The sequence below is a fragment of the Acipenser ruthenus genome, chromosome 11 (genome assembly GCF_902713425.1).
Source record: "Acipenser ruthenus chromosome 11, fAciRut3.2 maternal haplotype, whole genome shotgun sequence".
Taxonomy (NCBI): Eukaryota; Metazoa; Chordata; class Actinopteri; order Acipenseriformes; family Acipenseridae; genus Acipenser; species Acipenser ruthenus.
The window spans coordinates 41,490,348-41,510,240 of record NC_081199.1 but is presented as its reverse complement, the minus strand read 5'-3'; the positions used below and the strand labels follow the sequence as shown (position 1 = coordinate 41,510,240).

Genomic DNA, 19,893 nt, shown 5'->3' with positions numbered 1-19,893 from the left:
TGTATTCCTTCAGTAGCTGTACTGTATAATAAAGTCAGAGGGAGTCCAGCTTGTTTCTGGTGGCTGTCTTATTATTATGCAGATCTTCAGAGGTCATTGGTGAAAAACAAACTCATTAAAAAAAAACAACGATGATTCAGAAAATTGGACATGCATTACGTTGTGGTTTTGAATTGAAGGTGGTTGACAAGGTTCAGGGTAAATATTTCAAATATGGTATGAAACGATGGTAGCTATTTAAATTGCAAGGCATGCATAGCCATGCAATTTACATTGTAGTAAGTCAGCAAATAGCTGAGGCTGTTGCACACTAACTATATTGTAATTACATACAGTAGCAGTGGCCTTGTGAATAACCTGTTCTTACGTGGTGTCATTATTCCTCAATAGGTACCATGCAGGAGCATGAACCTTTGATAGTTACCCAGTTATTACAGTGTTACTGCATGGTTACATTCATCACATAATCTAAAGTGCTACCGAAATGACTGGGTCAAAGTTGGTGGCAGTTGTGTACAGTAATATGTTCCTTTGACTGGAGTGGATCTTGTTTATGTACAGTATGAATTCAATCAGATTGGAAAGCAGCTCTGTACACTGGCCTCTGTCTGGGGTTACCATGCTGCCAGGCTGTAATATTGCCTGTTCTGTTGTTGTTTCAGGGCATTGTGGGTAATTTAGCCAGCGGTAAGTCCGCCCTGGTGCACCGGTACCTGACAGGGACATATGTTCAGGAGGAGTCTCCAGAAGGTAAGAAATGCTGCAGCTTCACAGTATCACACTGCTGTGCTTGCATCCCGCAGTGAGCAGCTGCAGTGCTAAATGAGTGGCTTCAGCTTCACCTGATTTCAGGCTTTCTTATGTTTGATATTGAACATATTAATTACATTTCTTCAACACCTGAAGACCTGTACCGTACACATCGGTCTATAGAGAAGTTAAGAACCAGTCTACCCTAAATTCTCACCAAACAGAAAGCTTGATTGCTGTGCAGCAGGTCTTAAAGACACTTTCTTTCTAAGCCATGAAACAAAAACTAGCAGATTGAATATTGATAATTTAAAGAAAAAAAAGCTGGAAAAGAATTGATGCCAGTCGGTGCACATATGCGGAGCCCTGCAGCCACGCTTGCACTTCAGAGGCATGTGTTCAGTGTATTAGTTTTTAAACATTAATTGATAGAGCTGTCCTAACGGATATGTGCACTTCCCTCTTCACTACAATCTGTGCTGAAGGAGGAACGTGATGCGCAGCAGGAGGTGGTGATAACAACCATACATTTCAGATTATGCTCCTGGTTTTGCCATCACTCCCTTGGAATCTGCACTTAAAGGACTACAGAGGGGGGTTGCTGCAAAAGCTGATCTGCATGCAGGTCTATTGTTGGAGTATGAAAGGTTGAGATATGATTTAAAAACTCACTGGATCGAATGTAAACTGTTTGAGTAGTCCTTCCATTGTGCTTACTCTGCAAGGGAAAATGAGATAAAGCACAAGCTGGATTAATACAGTATGTTTAGCTCAATAAACAGTTAAACACCTACACTATAGAGGCAGTGTCTTAAAATAATGTCAAGAAGAAGTATCTCTTTGTATTAAAAATGACAGTGTCAAGGTACATAACAAAGTATGAGAGCACTCATTTATAACAAATATTTGTATGTTTTAAAGCTATTCCATGACTGTAAAATGCAACTCAACTGTTTTATTTTCTCCCTATGAGAATGCCTGCCTGTGTGAGTGGTGCATTAATGTCACTGTATCCTGATTAATAGAATTCCACTCCTTCCTTGGTTCTGAGACTCTTTCATCAGGTCTGAGACTCCTTGTTTATTTTAACTCTCATTTTTATTAACTGCTACACTGCTTAAACTACCCCATTCATTCCCCTTGCCTGGGCTATTAAACTTGAACCTGAACAATTTCCTTTGCAAACCAAGGTGGTCATTTTATAATCTTTTTCTTCTCTACAATATTAATCAAGTAAAGCACTGCAGAGGAGTAAGAGTGATGCCTTTTTTTTAGCTGTTTAATAAGGCTGTGTACACAGGCTGCAGGGCTCTAAAGGTCCCTTCATCCAGCAGGAATATTTCTAATATCAGACAAAGCCAAATTAAAAATATATAAAGTCAGCATTTTAATATAGTCAGTTTTTATTATTATTATTTTGTTACCCTTGACCCTTGAATGCGTGCACGTTTTTAAATATTGATATGTTTATGCATTTTTATTTTGACCTCTTTGAATGGTAACTATATAGATATAAGTATATACATATAAATAATTCATACATAACGCAGAGCAAATTGTACACCATTGAGCTGTTTGTGCCTGTCTTTGTGTGTGTGTGTGTGTGTGTGTGTGTGTGTGTGTGTGGGCTGTCCTTATAGTATGAAGCCATACTGAGGAAATGATCTCCGGTTAGGAACTTTCTGTTTCCTTAAAGCTGGCAGGGCAGGCGTGTGTGCGAGGTGTCAGTGTTAGTGCTTCCCGTTTTGTTTGTCTCAATGTTCCCTGGATGTTATTGTCTTCAGTTCCGCCCCCCCCCCCCCCCCCCAAGTGATCACAGTGGCTCCTGCTGATGTGATGTGTTGGCTGCATGACTGGGATAAAGAGCTTTTGAGGACACCGTTGAGACCAAGCTTCTGCTTTTGCTGTGAAGTTTGCACTATTTATAACAAATAAAAAAACTGTTTGTTACAAAACTGAAAAATAAACAACTCAGGGATGCGTATTAAAAGGCTCCTAAGTTGTTTCTAACTAATTGTTACCTTTGTGTTTTAAATAGTGTTGTGTTGTGTTTTAAATAGTGTTTTTACAGCACATTACAGCGCATGTTTTTTGTTAAGCGTAAACATATTACAAAGAAGCGTATTACATGACTTTTAATATTGACATTCTAAATGAAACCCTGTGCATTGTGTGTTCAAAACAGTGTGTATATACTGAGCAATTTCTACAGCAGTGAGTCTTTCTTCATTTGTGTTTTTCGGATGATTGCACTAAACATCCTCTGGGAACTGGGCTGTGGATTCTGCATGTGAACGATCCCGATCTTTGATTTCGCTTTTTTATTTCCTCTCTTTTTTCTTACCGGCTGTCCCTTTTACAGCAGACATCGATGCAGGTAACTATGCTCTCTCTCTGTCTCCATGACAACAGCCTTTCCTCATCTTCGGTCAATAGAGCCCATACACCATGTCCTGAACCCCCCTAATGTTGGCGTTGCATTTGAGCTGGGTTCTGAATTAAAGCCACTTACCCAACCATGTCCGAGCAGAAGCTTTCATGAGAGCTTAGTGCTAGAGATCCCTTTACAGTAACTGGATGTGCGTTCTACTGTAAAGAATCACCTCTGTAACCTCTTCATCCCGAAACATTAGACAGAAATGGCTGTCCAGAACGCATATAAAAACAAGTCTGCGAAGCCCCATCGAATGACAGTTTGATCTAAATGAGGCCATTGCTTGTGGTCTCGAAACTAGACAATCCCAGAGGTAAGTGGGTTTTGTATTGTCATGGTGGGTGTATTTGGTTGTGGTAATGCCTCTAATTCTGAGCCTGGTCTATGTTTCATTGCCATTGTGAGTCTGTCCAGTAGTTTCTAGCAGGTTCTTTGCATTTTAGAAACCTACTTGGTATTAAAGCGAAAGAACCAGAGCAAAATTCTATTAGCTAAAGCGAGAATTGCTATAATACAATCATGGCACATTCATTTAATTAACAAATAACCTGGATTATGATCTCGCTTGGTGTGAAGGTAACCATGCTCTAATCTAATGTTCTGTCTGTATTTGTTTCTTTACCATGTATAATCCATGAAACACCAACAGTTTGTATTCTTCTTTTTAAAGCAGCTACATTTTTGTTTAATACTAAAATGTTTTGGTATTTAGACTTTAACTGTGGGTATGTATTAGTTTGTTTATTTGTTATTCCCAGCCTTGGGGTTGGAAACCAGCCCACATAGCAACAAGTTTCCATAGCAATATGTTAAAATCTGCAATAAGTACAGTTCATCCTTTATACATTGGAAGGAAGTAATTAAAAGTGGTGATTATTGCAAAACTTGAGGGAATTGTGTCAGATTTTAATTAGGCCGGACTGGAGTTAGCTGAAACTGCTGCCTGCAGTTAAATATTTATAGCCTGTTCAGGAAGACAAGTCTGACCTAACCTTGAAGCTGGAGAAGACTCTTGTGGAAATCACTGTATTTTGAGATAAAGGGCTTGGGTACGTAGGTCACTGAGCCTGTCCCAGTCTCTGTTAAATTTGCTGTACCTTTAGAATTGTACAGCAAAGCTTCTGTAGAAGCAAGTGGCAGCAAAAACCACATCCAAAGCACAATATAGATTAATGTACAGTATGTTTAATGTCATTGGAATACACCCAGGAATCTGTGCAATATAAGCACTCGTACTGTATGGCTGGCTGTGGCCCTTGATATTAGGACCTTCCCTGGGGTTTACAGTTCCTGAGGAATCCAGGGTGCACACTTTAAAAGAATGATATACAGCATTAAGCTGAATATCAGCTGTTTCACACCCCCATGTTGCATTGTGACAGTGGCCGGGAGACACCAGAGTATCAGGAGAAGATGCAATACAGTCCACCTGAAAAGACACTTTCCCAGCGTTAGGAACTGTAGAGATACAGTCTGCTGAGCCGCTGCCATGCTGTAAAATGGACTGAGATAATGAACTCAGAACAGTGCTGTAACTCGTGGTTATATTTCACACAGCCCTGCAAACTGTACACCCATCGTAGAAGACCTGAACCTCAGCTCTCAATGATACAGAAAAGCACCAGAAATGAACCATTTCCGTTCCTTACCGTACACTAACTCACATTTACTGTGCACAGACTTCTCAGAATAAGACTAGACCCTACCGCTCTCCGAAGCGCAGTGAGAACCCTGGCACATTCCTGTTGTTTCCACACTGCGTGATTTTTTGTCATGTAATGCACATTACAGCCTATTCAGTGTAAATTCTATTGTAAGAAGCTGTATATGAACCATGCTTTATTAAATTAAATTTCAACGCAGTACTTTGTGTGGCTTGTAGCTATCGTATGGTTTGTGTCTTGAGTCTAAAGAGCACAGTGTCACTCTGTGGCCCTGCATTTTAAGATGGTGTCACAGGATGACACAAGTGGAAGGGCTGTCAGGCGGCAAGGTAGGGAGACTCGGAGACACACGGCGGGTGAAAGCACCACGGCGCGTATTTATTAAACAAAACAAACACAACAAAATAAACAGTTTAAACAAAAACAGATCTCACACACACAGGATCAGAGATGTACACTCTCCAGAATCCTAACACCAACTAAACCTGTCCTCTCAGTGCTCCCTTATATACACACCTGTGCAGCAATTTACACCCACTTAATCAATTAAACCCTCCACCACATTCTCACATTTTTTTAAAGTGCTAGTGAATTAACCCTTTAATTACCCATCACCACTACAAAACACACATATACACACACCCTATATCCATAGGGCAGTACCCTCATTCTGCCACAGATGGCCAGTGCAGTACAGTGATGGTCTTTTGAGAAGACACAGGAACAAACTGAGAAGTTAGACTGAAAGGAAGTGGCCCTGGCAGAAATTATTTTTGGATACTAACAGTTTCGTTTCAGCCTTAGACCTACGTGCTGAAAAATCAAAACACTAAATGAAGTCTCTAGGCCCCCAGTAGTAAACTATGCATTGACTAATTGTCATATTCCAGTGGATATTTTAAATATGCACACTAAATTATAATTGGGGAAAAAAGAAAAACGTATTTGTTTAGTGATCCATTCTACAGTTTTAAGCCCATCTCTGGATTGTTGTACCATACCATGTAGTACAGTTATTCTATCACTTTGTTGCTGGCTGGCTTCAGTGCATCATGCTGAACCAGTCCAGTTACTGTGGTTTCACAAAGAGAAGTCAGATTGCGACATGTGACTGCCGGTCTTGCATGCTTTCCCAGTGAAAAACCTGTTTGGGCTTCCTGGGATGACATCAAGACAGGAACATTACTATAAATACACACGTGTATATGCAGAAGTGCTGTACCAGCAAAGCAGCTTCCTAACATTATCCCATAAAACAGAAGAAGACCCTGTAATTGTCAAACCTCGCTGTCATTCTGAAACAAAGCCACGCCACTGCTTGTGCAGCATTTAAAAACACTAAGCGTCGTCTTTTCAATCCGTGCAAAGGCAGATCAGTTCTTAGGAGAGGTGTAAAACATTTTCTAACTGTTTAAAAGTAGAAAATAATTTAGTTGCAGGAAAAAACTGTTCAATTATTGTTTCATGCATTTTTTATTTGTTTTTGCTAGTGCTATGTACATGTAATACTCTGCTGACCTGGCACTGCATCCTGTGATTCTTTGTGATCCCAGAAGTACTCAAATGGAGCTGGCAACTAGGATTCTACAGGCACTGATACAGTGAAAAAATACAATTGAATATTGGAGCAACAGAACTCAGGAACAGAAATAAAAGAAAGATGATATAAATCATAAGACTGTTTCTATCCACCTCTAACAACATTCAGCTTCAGTCCCAGCCTCAGATTCAAGTACAAACTCCTCTATTTACTTAGAATTAGAAAAGCTGTTACATTTTATTCTTAAGTGCCTCTCGTTCATTTGACATTTAAGTGTATGATTGTAGCAGGATTCCTTTAACCAACTGGAGCCCAGCTTATGTATTTTATTGCAACATAATTTCCCTTTGCTCCAAGATGCTTGCCAGCCACAAAACTGAAACACATTTTTCACTGTGCAGATTCAGCCAGTGCTTGAATGGCTTAGCATTGCGCCCTGCCAGAGTCTCTTTCTGGTGAGTGCGTGTGACAACAACGGTTTGCTCAGCCCAAGAAAGTGGAAATGTTTAGAGTAGGATCCTCATGTTCCGCTGCGTCATAACTTGATTTGTTGTACATGACATGGGAACAGAATCAACACAGAACTCTGGAAACACAGAGGAGTATCATTCCAGCCGAACTGTGTGGTGTGCAGGAGGAGATCCATAGCATATATATATAAACATAACCCGAGAATGTAATGAGCTATCCCCCCCCCCCCCCCCCTTGGGCAATGATTCTCTGTCTCGCCTTCCTCTTTCTATTCCCCTCCAATGCATGTACCCTTTCACCTTCTTTTCTGGTTCTTGTGGCCAGGAATCAATCAGCATGTCAACTTCGCCAACCTTTTCTTATTTATTTATTTTTAAACATCTTAATTTCCTTGGCTTTAGGCATAAATAAAGAAATTGGGCTGTTTTCACTTATACTGTAGCAATGTCTTTTGTGTGTCTTTTCATACTATCAAGAAAAGAAATGACTGTAGTCACAGAGCAGTGAATTTGTGATGGAACACAGCGCCTCCTATGGGCCGTAGTGGAAGTTGTAGCAATCTAAAGCACCATGTATATCTATTCATCACAATTGCTGGTTATCTCCCCCAGAGAAAAGCATGGCATCCAAATGAGTTCTGGACATTTCATTTAAACTGAGATCAGTTGAGGCTCATGAGAAATCAATGAACCTTCAGTTGTTAGTTATGAGACCTTCACATCTCCCCAAGAGCATTAAATAAAAGATTTGAAGACTTCTTGCCCCAGCTTTGGTGTGTAGTTTCTGCAGGACAGATCGTCTTTTAATCTCCTGCTATCCTTTCGAGCTGATCTCCACTTTACCAATCAGGAGAACACACACAGGCATTTCTCAAGAAAAATCCTGTCTGGCCATGATTGTTTTAAATCATCTGCTTCTCCAAGATACTGTAATCCGTCCCACAGAGGAAGAGTGGACACAGATTGAGAGAAGGTTGTGGATCCCTGAACCAGGGCAGCTCATGGAATCACGTCTAGTATTACAGGTCCCAGGTTCCAGGCGCAGTGTTGAGAAAGTAAAAGGTTCAGTCTCTGAATATTCCTGATAACACTGTACGAAAAAGAAAAAAAAAAAACTGGGCTTGCCTTGAAGCTAATATAATATGCTTGGGAATGAATGAAGTCATCTCTTACTCTCACTGTACAGCGCTGTTTCCTGAGGCCCCATATCTAGCTGCAGTTCACCTACAACTACAATAAGCCAGTCTAAACCGTGGCACGTGATGTTCTTGTTGTAAACACTGATTAACACACGTGTTAAAAACAAGAGAAGGAACAACAGGAGTTGAGAATGTGCCAATGCAGTGTTAGCTGAAATAATAACCTGAAAAACAATCAACAGAAGTATTTTATTTTTATTCTTAAAGCAGTGATTGCAGGCGTGTGTTCTTTGGCGCAGTTAGATAAGCCACCACCTCTTCGTAGCTGGAGTATAGGTTACCCTCACAGTGTTTTTGTTTGACTGTCAAGGTAATGTTTGTCCCATTAGTACCTGTTGTCTGAAGGGATCCCTCTCATACACCTTCCCCTGTTTTCATGAGTACCTGTCCTCCCCCTGGTACAGTAGGTCCCCTTCCATGTTCCCTTTCCTGTAGTGTAACATTGCAGCGCCAGGCATTGCCCCCCCCCCAGTGAAACACACCCATCTGTTGTTGTACTGTAGTGATGACATAGCGCATACATACTCACTTTAACCCTGCACACACCAGGGCCTCTCGCACAGGAGGCTGTGGTGTGTTTGTTCACACACTCTTATGGAATCCGCATCGACTGCCACAAAACCAGGAGAACCTTTTCAACATAATTTTGAATATATACACAAGAGACTTTCTCAGGGACAGTAGCACCACAGTGGACATAGAAATTATCGTTATTACACTTTGAAATAATTTTAGTCATTATGGCCTGATTTAGAAAGGGGTAATCATAAACTATGAGGCAGATTTATAAATATTCCAAAGCTTTATGCCTCTTCCTAAATAAATACATTTTCCATTTTATATAATAAAGGAATAGTTGGCAGATTCTTGAATTCTGTCCCTTGATGGGTCCCTCTTGTGGCAGTCTCTCGTATTGCATCAGAGACACGGCAGTCTCTGCCCCCTCTCAGTGTGTGCTGGTCTTTGTGACAGGTGGCCGCTTCAAGAAGGAGATTGTGGTGGATGGTCAGAGCTACCTGCTGCTCATCAGAGATGAAGGGGGCCCCCCGGAGACACAGGTGGGTATTGCACATGTGCTTTATTATAATTACAGCTATATAGCGTAGCCCACTTTAGTTTTTCTTTCTTTCTTTCTTTCTTTCTTTCTTTCTTTCTTTCTTTCTTTCTTTCTGTGGAAAATGAACCGGGAGTTTGCTTATTTAATTATTTATTTATTATTGTGAGGAGGCGTACACTCTGCTGTGTTCGCAATAACTAATAGACATCTGGAAAACAGTGAATATGTTATGAAGAGTGCCGAAACATGATTGTCAGAAACAAGGAATGGATCTTCATGAGGGATCAGCTTGTAAGCCGTTTCATTTAGGGATCATTGACTTTTTTTTGTTAGTGTGTAATTGGAAGTATTCCTGGCAGCTCTCTTTGGCGCTTACACGCAGAGTTATTCGACTGAAGACACAGATCCTCAGTAATGTGTTTACACTTTATGATTTGCTAGAATCCAAGAAACTAATTTCCTGAGCTGTCAGCTTGCATATGCTTAGAGGGCATGGTTTAAATTACTTTGAATTATTTCAGTAATGGAAATCGTAGCCAAAGATTACAAGATTTTATTAAAATACTACAATAAAATAATTATAATCTAATTACTCTTTAGTTTGGAACAAATTACGTTTGTGATTTGATATCAATACAGAAGATTAATTTATAAATGCATGATTTTTTATTATTATTAGTAGTAGTATTGTTATAATTATCATCATCCCCCACTGGTGATGGATATCCTCAGTGGCAGAGATATTATTTTGCATATACCGCACTTAGAGACGTGACTGTCCATTTGTGATATTACTTTTGTTCTAGCTGTCTTTCCAATACCTTTATTGATAAGACATCTATAAACTAATGGTTCTGACTGAACTATCCAGGTTGTGCCAGATCAGTAAAGGGGATGCTGTATTGAAAAGGGTTCTGGGGTTCTATGAAGTTGCAGTCAGCAGATCGCAGACCCAGGGAGCCCCCTTCACAGGTACTTCATCTCGCTGTTCCGGGGACCCTGTGTTCTGGATTATCACAATTCTTCTTCTTCTTGTTCTCCATCAGTTTGCCTTGTGGGTGGATGCTGTCATCTTTGTCTTCAGTCTGGAGGATGAGATCAGCTTCCAGACGGTCTATCACTACTACAGCCGGATGGCCAACTATCGCAACACTGCCGACATCCCCATGGTGCTGGTCGGAACCCAGGGTAAGATTTCCAGTGGCCGTTCGATGAAGATAGCCAGGGCTTTCAAAAATAATAGGTAATTTTTACTAGATTTCCAGACTTCATTTTCACTTGGGTGAAAGCAATTTCTCCCACCACGCTGTGAATCCACTTCCTTGCTGCGCAGCATGTATTAGGACCACACGACTGTGCCACACACTCACAGGCGAACGTCAGGTGAATGCAGTGTGAGGTGGCAGGAGTTCAATTGAAAACCTGCATAATGCGCTTGCAAGAATGCAATTGTGCTGGGCACTAATGAAAAGTGAGAAAATGATTTTGGTTTGCTTATTACCTGTTTAACCCCTTAACCTCCGCTATATGACATGGTTGTCTGTGCAGTCCACAATATATAAAACGTGGAAAACCTCCTCCATCTACTACCATCACACATTTTGGGCACATCTGTTATAAATGGAGTGCATAATATATTTTCTTAATTTCTATTGGAAGTATTGGAAAATCAGTTCTATCTATACTGCTATGCAGGTAATGGCAATTTCAGGGGTAGTGAAGATGATGAAGAATGAAGGGTTAATACAGAAATGGGGTAATGTTCATTCTGCTTGCCGTTTTCCTGATCCGATACTCCAGGGTAACACAGACTGTTTTCAAAGCAATTGGTTACACATAGGAAACACATTACAAATGCAAATTGAATGTTTCATATTGCAGGAGTTGTGCGCCAGGGTCCTTAAATTAACATGACAGCCCTGTGTATCTCAGCATACACTCCTGGATTATAGGAATAAGCATACTTTGATTTCCAGGCTACATGATCAGGGGAAAACAAATGCTGGGTGGGTTATTGTGCTGGGAATGTGTGTTGGGAGGGATGCAGCTCGGTCAGGTTGGGAATGTGTGTTGGGAGGGATGTAGCTCGGTCAGGTTGGGAATGTGTGTTGGGAGGGATGCAGCTGGGTCAGGTCAGGGGGATGTGTGTTGGGAGGGATGCAGCTCGGTCAGGTTGGGAATGTGTGTTGGGAGGGATGCAGCTCGGTCAGGTCAGGGGGGTGTGTGTTGGGAGGGATGTAGCTCGGCCAGGTCAGGGGGATGTGTGTTGGGAGGGATGCAGCTCGGCCAGGTCAGGGGGATGTGTGTTGGGAGGGATGTAGCTCGGTCAGGTCAGGGGGATGTGTGTTGGGAGGGATGTAGCTCGGTCAGGTTGGGAATGTGTGTTGGGAGGGATGCAGCTCGGTCAGGTCAGGGGGATGTGTGTTGGGAGGGATGCAGCTCGGTCAGGTCAGGGGGATGTGTGTTGGGAGGGATGCAGCTCGGCCAGGTCAGGGGGATGTGTGTTGGGAGGGATGCAGCTCGGTCAGGTCAGGGGGATGTGTGTTGGGAGGGATGCAGCTCGGCCAGGTCAGGGGGATGTGTGTTGGGAGGGATGTAGCTCGGTCAGGTTGGGAATGTGTGTTGGGAGGGATGCAGCTCGGTCAGGTCAGGGGGATGTGTGTTGGGAGGGATGCAGCTGGGTCAGGTCAGGGGGATGTGTGTTGGGAGGGATGCAGCTGGGTCAGGTCAGGGGGATGTGTGTTGGGAGGGATGCAGCTGGGTCAGGTCAGGGGGATGTGTGTTGGGAGGGATGCAGCTCGGTCAGGTCAGGGGGATGTGTGTTGGGAGGGATGTAGCTCGGTCAGGTCAGGGGGATGTGTGTTGGGAGGGATGCAGCTGGGTCAGGTCAGGGGGATGTGTGTTGGGAGGGATGCAGCTGGGTCAGGTCAGGGGGATGTGTGTTGGGAGGGATGCAGCTGGGTCAGGTCAGGGGGATGTGTGTTGGGAGGGATGCAGCTCGGTCAGGTCAGGGGGGTGTGTGTTGGGAGGGATGCAGCTCGGTCAGGTCAGGGGGGTGTGTGTTGGGAGGGATGCAGCTCGGTCAGGTCAGGGGGATGTGTGTTGGGAGGGATGCAGCTCGGTCAGGTCAGGGGGGTGTGTGTTGGGAGGGATGCAGCTCGGCCAGGTGCTCCAGCCCGACTGCACCTCTCCCAGCTCCTCGACAGCTCCCACAGTGGGGTAGCAGGGCCGAGAAGACTGCACTAAACGGTCTGAATTCCAATGCACCCTCAATGAGGTAGACTGTCCTAATAATCTTTTTTTGTAACACAGGGTAAAAAAAAAGATTTACTGACCACTTGACATAACTCATAACTGCATATTGTCATAACTGCAGTATGCTGCTCCTGCTCTTGGAGAGGTGTTGAAACCCAAAACGTTTTAATTATTCGGTTAATAAAAGACAGCTCCTGCCATCTGGTATTTATAATATTTACCTTTTTTAAATATTTGAACAGGTAGCTGAGGGAAAACTCCGAGCACTGAATTTAAATGAAAGTTGTTAATGAGAAGAGCTACATGCTGTACGTGCTGGCTGGGGAGGTGGGCTACATAAAAGCATGATGGGGTAGAATTAGACTATATTGAAAAAATGAAATCAGTCGATTGTACTCCAAACTGAAAGTTTCTCTTCCCTGATGCTACTGATAGCGTATACAGTTCCTCTGATTAATTAATCAAACAACTGAATTAAAACAGTTGCGCTCCCAGATTAAGTAGAAAGCTCAGTGGAAGCCAGGCAGTGTAGTGGAATGAGAGGTAGATAAGAGCAGCTGGTGTCATTTGCTACACACTTTAGCTGGTTGTTCCACACCATTGGTTTGCTGACACTACTTTTGTGATCAGTTATGTGTATTTTCTTGTAGGGTAAAAATCAAGTTTTTACACACACCACCATACCTGTCCACACATTACTGCTTTCGTTGAGGTCTGCACCTCGTAGTGGTGCTTTACCCCCCTCTTGTGGTAACAAGTATTTATTACATGCAGGTAATGATGTACAGTATGAAGCTTGATTCGCATGGGACTCCCCACAAACTAGGGCTGCAACGAAGTGTACATTTTGACCTTTGAAGGTTCGGAACACATTACCGAAGGAAGGTTCGAACCTTCGATGGGACTCATTTACATAATTCACTGGTGACGTCACCATAACTACTTGTTTATATTTGATTAAAAATCCTATTATTTTACAGGTAATCCATATAAATGGAATAAAACATTCACATGTAGTTTAAAAATACGTTATATAGAACAGTAATCATGTTTTTATAATTTCAATAAAAATGCACGTTGTTTATTTACATGTAATTGATGCTGCTTGTGATCTATACAGTAAGCTTGCATTGCACCAGCACCAACTGCAGCGGACAAAGCTTTATTTAACATCACCGTTCCAAGCAGGTTATCAGTCACATTTTACTACTACTAAAAATATGAATAATACTAATAATAATATGAACTTATGCTTGTCAAGTGACCCCAGGGATTGGTTATGCCTCCGTGATACGATCGCTTGCACAGTTGCATTCAACTTTTTTTTTTTTTTGGTCGTCTGGGCATTTAACAGAAAAATCCCAAACAGCAGAAGGGTTTCGAGACAACTTTTGTTTAAGTAATATGCATTATACAAATAAAAATATTGAATTTTGCATGTTAGTGACATTTAATGTGTGATTTATAGTATTCATATATTGTCAAACAGTTTCTGTTAACAGGAAAAAAAAAACTAAAAACGGTGCGTCAATGACGTCTGACGAACCTTCGAAGGTTTAAAACAGTCTTTGAATCCCTGGCTAGCGAACAAACCTTCGAACACAGCCCTACCACAAACGCATACAATGACTTCTTCAGAGTGCTGCTGAAGCAGAGGATATCTGTTAAATCACCACACATGGACTTTTCATTCACCAGGAGTTTGATTGTGAAATCAAGAGGGCACTTCTGATGAAACTGTGCGAGCTCTTGTTTATACCCCAGATTTGTGTGAGCCGTTAAACTCCCTAATAACCCAGCGAGAGGGGAGCGTTGTGGCCAAGGCTGGTCAGTGGCAGGAAGTAGACTCAGAGTCAGAAAGCTGCAGTTTAAGTGCGGATGCGCACTTTTATTAACAAAACAGCAACAACAATGTATTTAAAGAAACACAAATGAAGACCGCGCCCAAGCTGTGCTGTCACAGTGCACAGGGAGAGAGCGCAACAAACAAACAAACAAGCCGTATTCACATGAGGGCCTCAGCCTGCCACAAACCTGTACAGACTAATAGGTTCATCTCAAGTAGAGATAGCAGCAATGTTTGAGTCTCCCATACTTACGTATTTCTCAGTAAAGTGTGTTGAGCTCAAATGTACAATGACTCTGCTCAGTCTTGAGGTTCTATTCAATTTTTCACGCAGTAAAAATAGATTTTGCTCTCGCAGTCAATCTCCACAATGTGCTAATAAGGAGTTTTTAAGAATGCTGCAGTTACAACATGCGGCCACTAGATGCCAGCATACACTGTAAAAATGTCTACTTTCCAAGCCGATTGGGATACAATATGTTAAAAGGTTTGAAGTTTGGTATTTAAAACATGTTACATACATTTAGAATTGTATAGCGTATGAAGACATGATGCACAATAATCAGCACATAGAGGTAATAAACCACGTTTTTAATAAACTGAAACTAGCAGTAACTTATGCAGGAGTCTGCACAGTGAAATGCTTTCATGTGATTGTGTTTGCAATACCTCAATGAAGCCGTAGGTGTGGTGTAGGGCGATTTGACATTTTCGTATTCAACAGCTTGGAACGATTAACACAATTGCAATCCATCCTGCAGCAGTCAAGGCTTGATTGCACTGAATGTTAAAGCTGAAGCCTCCTCTCTCTGCAGACGCTATCAGCTCGGCGAACCCTCGAGTCATTGACGACGCCAGGGCGAGGAAGCTGTCCAACGACCTGAAGAGATGCACGTACTACGAGACCTGCGCCACCTACGGGCTCAACGTGGAGAGGGTCTTCCAGGACGGTAAGGGCTAACAGTGTCGTCGCTGACCAGCACTTTAATGCACATTCAAACACATTAGAGATCCACAGGAAAAGCATAGCTGGTCATGATCCCAAGAGAAACTGCTTGATGCTATAACAGTAATCTGCCTTTACTCTAATAAAGGATTTGGAGAGCATGCTTGGGCTGGTGGTAGGTGTTTGCCAAGAAAACGGAAGTTGTCAAGTCAAGTTGCTTACAAAACTTAAACTCACACACTGCACTGTGTCACGCAGCCTGTTCGTCTTGCAGCTATTGATGCCCTCTCAAATTTCTCAGCATAAGACCTACATGTAAAGGAAGCATGTTCATATTCATAGTGGCCATGTTCAGAAATGCAGAAATATGGTAGCAAGTGTACCAGTCCAGTACAATTAGTTTCAACTTTTCAGAGTCACTGATGCACTAAAGATATCACAACAAAGTGTAATGTGAAACTGGGCTGTGATGTTTGGCCATCATGCTTTTGAGGCTGATGGCTTCTTGATCCAGTTCCCTGTCTGCTGGACACCCTGGCTTTGAATGTGGTTCTGTGTAACGATCCAGGGGATCACTAGCATGTCTGATCCTGTCCGCTAGGCCACACAATTACAAACGGTTTGAGGTCATATTCGATGGGCTGCCCATTGCAGTAAATCTCACCTTTTGATAAATTGTTTGTATGTGTTTATGAATAGAACAGCATGTGGTTTCTAAAAGGCCAATAATACAAAGATTAATCTTTTTATAATTTATTAAAGCCCCTTTCACAATGGCATGCTGTACCCGGTGTCATGCTACGCGATTTCACACTGCTTTCACAAAGCAGGGTTGACCTGGGTGACAGACGCAAGAACGCGATGCGCGTATCAATGCCCTGGAAGCAGCTTGTTACAGACGCTTCCATCCAATCTTCTCTGGATTGAACCATCGGCCCAAATGCTGATTAGAGCAAATGTTTCTTCATCACTGCCGCAATCTGGCTCATGGTGTGTCTCAGTCAACAAAAATATGGCTAAAGAGAATAAACAGAAATGTTCCTTGCGAAAGTAAAACCTTCATGCAGGCCTGGCTGTTTGTTATGAACGGCCGTCATGCATTTTGTCTCTCTCAACCCGGGTCCTTCCTGTCATTCGATATACTTTCAGTCATTCGATATACATGCTGTCTCACTGCTTTTGTTTATAGAGTTTAAAGATGTACATATTTTTTTAAACAAAAAACGTGGACTTGAATGGTGTTTTGAATTCCAATAAAATACAAATGTTTTTAGCTGTCAGTCCCAAAAAATGTTTGTACCAAAACATTTGATTAATCACCTTTTCCCAACCTTATATAATGTTAGATTCTCTTAACAATTTCAAGCATTGACTCTTTTTCTTTTGATGTTCAGTAATTCATTCTGAACTGGTACCTTCTTCATGCACCTACATTCCATTCAAACCAATTCCCAGTGAAGGCTTCCTGAGGGTCAGTATAATAAGGTTTACTCTCTGCTTATGTTTCCCAGTTCCTGAGCTGGGGTCAATGGGAAACATTCTTGCAGGCTTGCTATTTTGTTCTGCATGTGGAGGAGAAGGAATATTACAACGCTAAATGCCTGGTTATTATCCCATTAATGATTGCACTGTTTGGCTGCAGTCATGTCTCTTGTAATATAACCCAATGTGTGTGTGTGTGTGTGTGTGTGTGTGTGTGTGTCTGTGTGTCGCTGCCATGTCCATCAACCGCAGAAATCGGGAGCAAGAAAAGGCTAAACTCCTTATTATTACTGACACTGTCTCCCTGCATATTTCATTTCATTATCCACAGTTAATCATGTGTTTTAATTATCCAGCAAAGTGGAATTCACTGATGAGGTTGAAAATGATTATTTTAATGTTTCGTGTCGCTGCAGTGTCTTGACAGCGGTCTCATGCCTGAAGCGGTGTGTGTGTGAGTGTGTGTGCGTGCTTGTGTGTGTGTTTGTACAGTTGAGTTTTGTTTGCCTGAATTAGCCTGATGCTCCCATTAAAGCATCCACTTTGATGTTTTATTATTCACATGATCTTAATTTTGAAATTGGGTCTGATGTATTAAAAATAATATTAATGATGTGAACGAGCTCGCTGCTTTCTCTTTATTTATATTTTTGTTTACTTTCCTCCAGGTGGAATCTAGAGTTAAACTTGAAGTGAGATAATAATAGGACAACACCGTGCTGGGCCCTAGTCCACGCTGATTTAATTAATTTTGTTATTAAGGCTTTTTAATTAAAATCCTAATTACTCGTGCTAGCTGCACCTACCCGAATTGTAAGATGATAGAGCTAAGTTTGCTGTAGCACGCCTCAGAATTACTGATAATACTGTTAGTGAGTGCCACCTAGGTTCTTTGTCTTGAACAGCACACTCACATTTAACTCAAGACTGTTATGAAATGCACTTCCAATTTTTAGACTCAGAATCCTGTAAAGAAAGGGATTAGTAACTATTCCTGGCCTATGCAGGACTCTGCTGCTTTACATGTTTTAAGTGAGCCGGATTATTAATAGAAGACGTGTATCAGCAAGTTAAGAAGAAATGAGAGACTGCGACTTTAAAAAACACATAACATTTACCATTAAAAATAATTGGAGCAGTTCATCTAAGTAAGTTTAGAGTTTATTCTAGGGAGAATAAAAATAAGAAGCAATTTATTTAAATAGGGTCAATCTGAAGGGGCAGATTTTGCAGTCTGGATTAAATGATTAGATAAGCGTTAATGTAAACAGTCTGTAATGTGCATTAGGACTAATACAATGCAGAAACATTCCCCGTGTAGTGTTTATTGGGTCAGGGATGGGCTTGTCTGAAGGTCAGAATGGAGCAGAGGAGAGTGGATAAATCGGCAGCACCCCCCATTAAAACACGCGTATCGCTGGGTAATTTAATTATCCCCATTACTGTATCGCTGGCACTGTAGCCACACTCATGTCAGCCTAATGTACAGTAATAAGTGCATTCAGACTCGCTCGCTCTGCCTTTTGTTTTCGTAGCGGAGAGTAATTGAGATATGATAGAGGAATTCTTTAGACGGCTGGCAGCATTTTCTTACAAGATTTAGATTCATTTATTTATTTTTATTTGTATTGTATTCATTATTTTCAATTTGTTTTCCCCTTTGATCAATGATCTTTTAATATGTCAATAGTTTAAATGCTGGGATTATAACATGATTAAGTGGATAAAATGGTTTGTTATTATTTTTTATACTAAACACATTTAATAATACAAAGTTGTGATTGTCCCCTCCATTGTTTCAATGCAAATAAAGTGATTGTAGCTAACAACACCCTTTCATAACTCATGCACTACACGTCACTATATACTGTAGGTCTAAAATGTGCAGTTTTGCAAGAGCAGATTTTATAACACATTCTTTAAAATGTCTGGTACTGTACTAGGTTAAAAAAAGCTCTGAGTTGGCTTGGCTTATTTTTAGGAAGTCTAATACTGTTTCACTTCAAAGGTCATTTCACCTCAGTAGGCAGCAGTGTGGAGTAGTGGTTAGGGCACTGGAGTCTTGACCGGAGGGTTGTGGGTTCAATCCCCAGTGGGGGACACTGCTGTTGTACCCTTGAGCAAGGTACTTTACCTAGATTGCTCCAGTAAAAACCCAACTGTATAAATGGGGAATTGTATGTAAAAAATAATGTGATAACTGTATAATGTGAAATAATGTATAATGTGATATCTTGTAACCATTGTAAGTCGCCCTGGATAAGGGCCTCTGCTAAGAAATGAATAATAATAATAATAATTGCCTTAGGGATCAAGCAGATTACTGGCAGAAAAGCATGTCAGTCAGTAGGGGAAGCTGCTGATTGGGTAACGACTGGAATGAAAGCGTGTCAGTCAATAGGGGAAGCTGCTGATTGGGTAACAGGAATGAAAGGACTATAGAAGTACAAGACACCTGAAAGCAAGGTTTGCAAACAGAGATTTCATTCAAATGTGTTATGACACGAGTTCCCGAATGGAGCTACACAAAAGGAATTATTTTGTCAGCTTCAGCCACATTGACAGAAACTTTAAGTACCCATAGACCCCGCTGAACCCAGTATTTTTGTCTGCAGTGCACAAGCGAGAGGTCATGTTTTGAAAAGGGAAGGAGCCTTTCTATCTGAAACATTTCCTCCTCCTGCTGCTGTTTTATTTTATTCTGTATTTTAACGAAGTGCAATCAGTTGGAGGACTGGGCGATTATTAAAATAAATGAGTCCTGGAGTGTTTTGATAACACATTCAACGAGTTGTCTTGCTGTTCTTTAACCACCGCCTTCTCATTAGGAGACAGAAATTGATCTAAAGGCTTCACACTGGCTCCACGACCCAGCGTCCTGCAGGGTGTGGACCCCCCCGAATCCGCACATGGTGCCCCCCTGGGTCACCCCCAGTGGGCTGGCGAGGTCACACAGAGCAGGGAGCTGGTCCCAGGAATTGTTTAATTACTGAGATTTAAGTGAGGTACAACTCTGACCTTTCTCCAGATAGCTCAGGGGCCCGAACGCACAGCGCCTGAGCCGACACGCTCTCTTTATGACTCATTAGCTAATATTTATAGCTTTCGCAGCTAACAAACTTGACAGGAACGTAATCAACTCGCCACGATGTGCTCTTTCAACGGCACAACTGTCTGCTTTGCTAAGCGTCCGGGCGGCATTTCAGAGGAAAAGGTTAGCCGGTGCTGAGACGTTGCTGACTTGGACTGT

The 19,893-nt window shown here is 41.8% G+C and overlaps 1 protein-coding gene across 7 annotated transcripts in view; it reads left to right on the top strand.

The window, feature by feature from the left end:
* agap1 (ArfGAP with GTPase domain, ankyrin repeat and PH domain 1) overlaps positions 1-19,893 on the top strand; it is a 202,457-nt gene that overhangs the window by 99,103 nt on the left and 83,461 nt on the right. For 4 of the 7 annotated variants that reach the window (XM_059034002.1, XM_059034001.1, XM_034045617.3 and 1 more), the window contains exons 3-7: positions 663-750; positions 3,113-3,127; positions 9,030-9,115; positions 10,161-10,302; positions 15,031-15,165. In XM_059034002.1, the coding sequence (XP_058889985.1) occupies positions 663-750; positions 3,113-3,127; positions 9,030-9,115; positions 10,161-10,302; positions 15,031-15,165 (466 nt within the window). The remainder of the gene's footprint in view (positions 1-662; positions 751-3,112; positions 3,128-9,029; positions 9,116-10,160; positions 10,303-15,030; positions 15,166-19,893) is intronic. The other 3 variants (XM_034045625.3, XM_034045626.3, XM_034045619.3) reach the window with 1 other exon arrangement.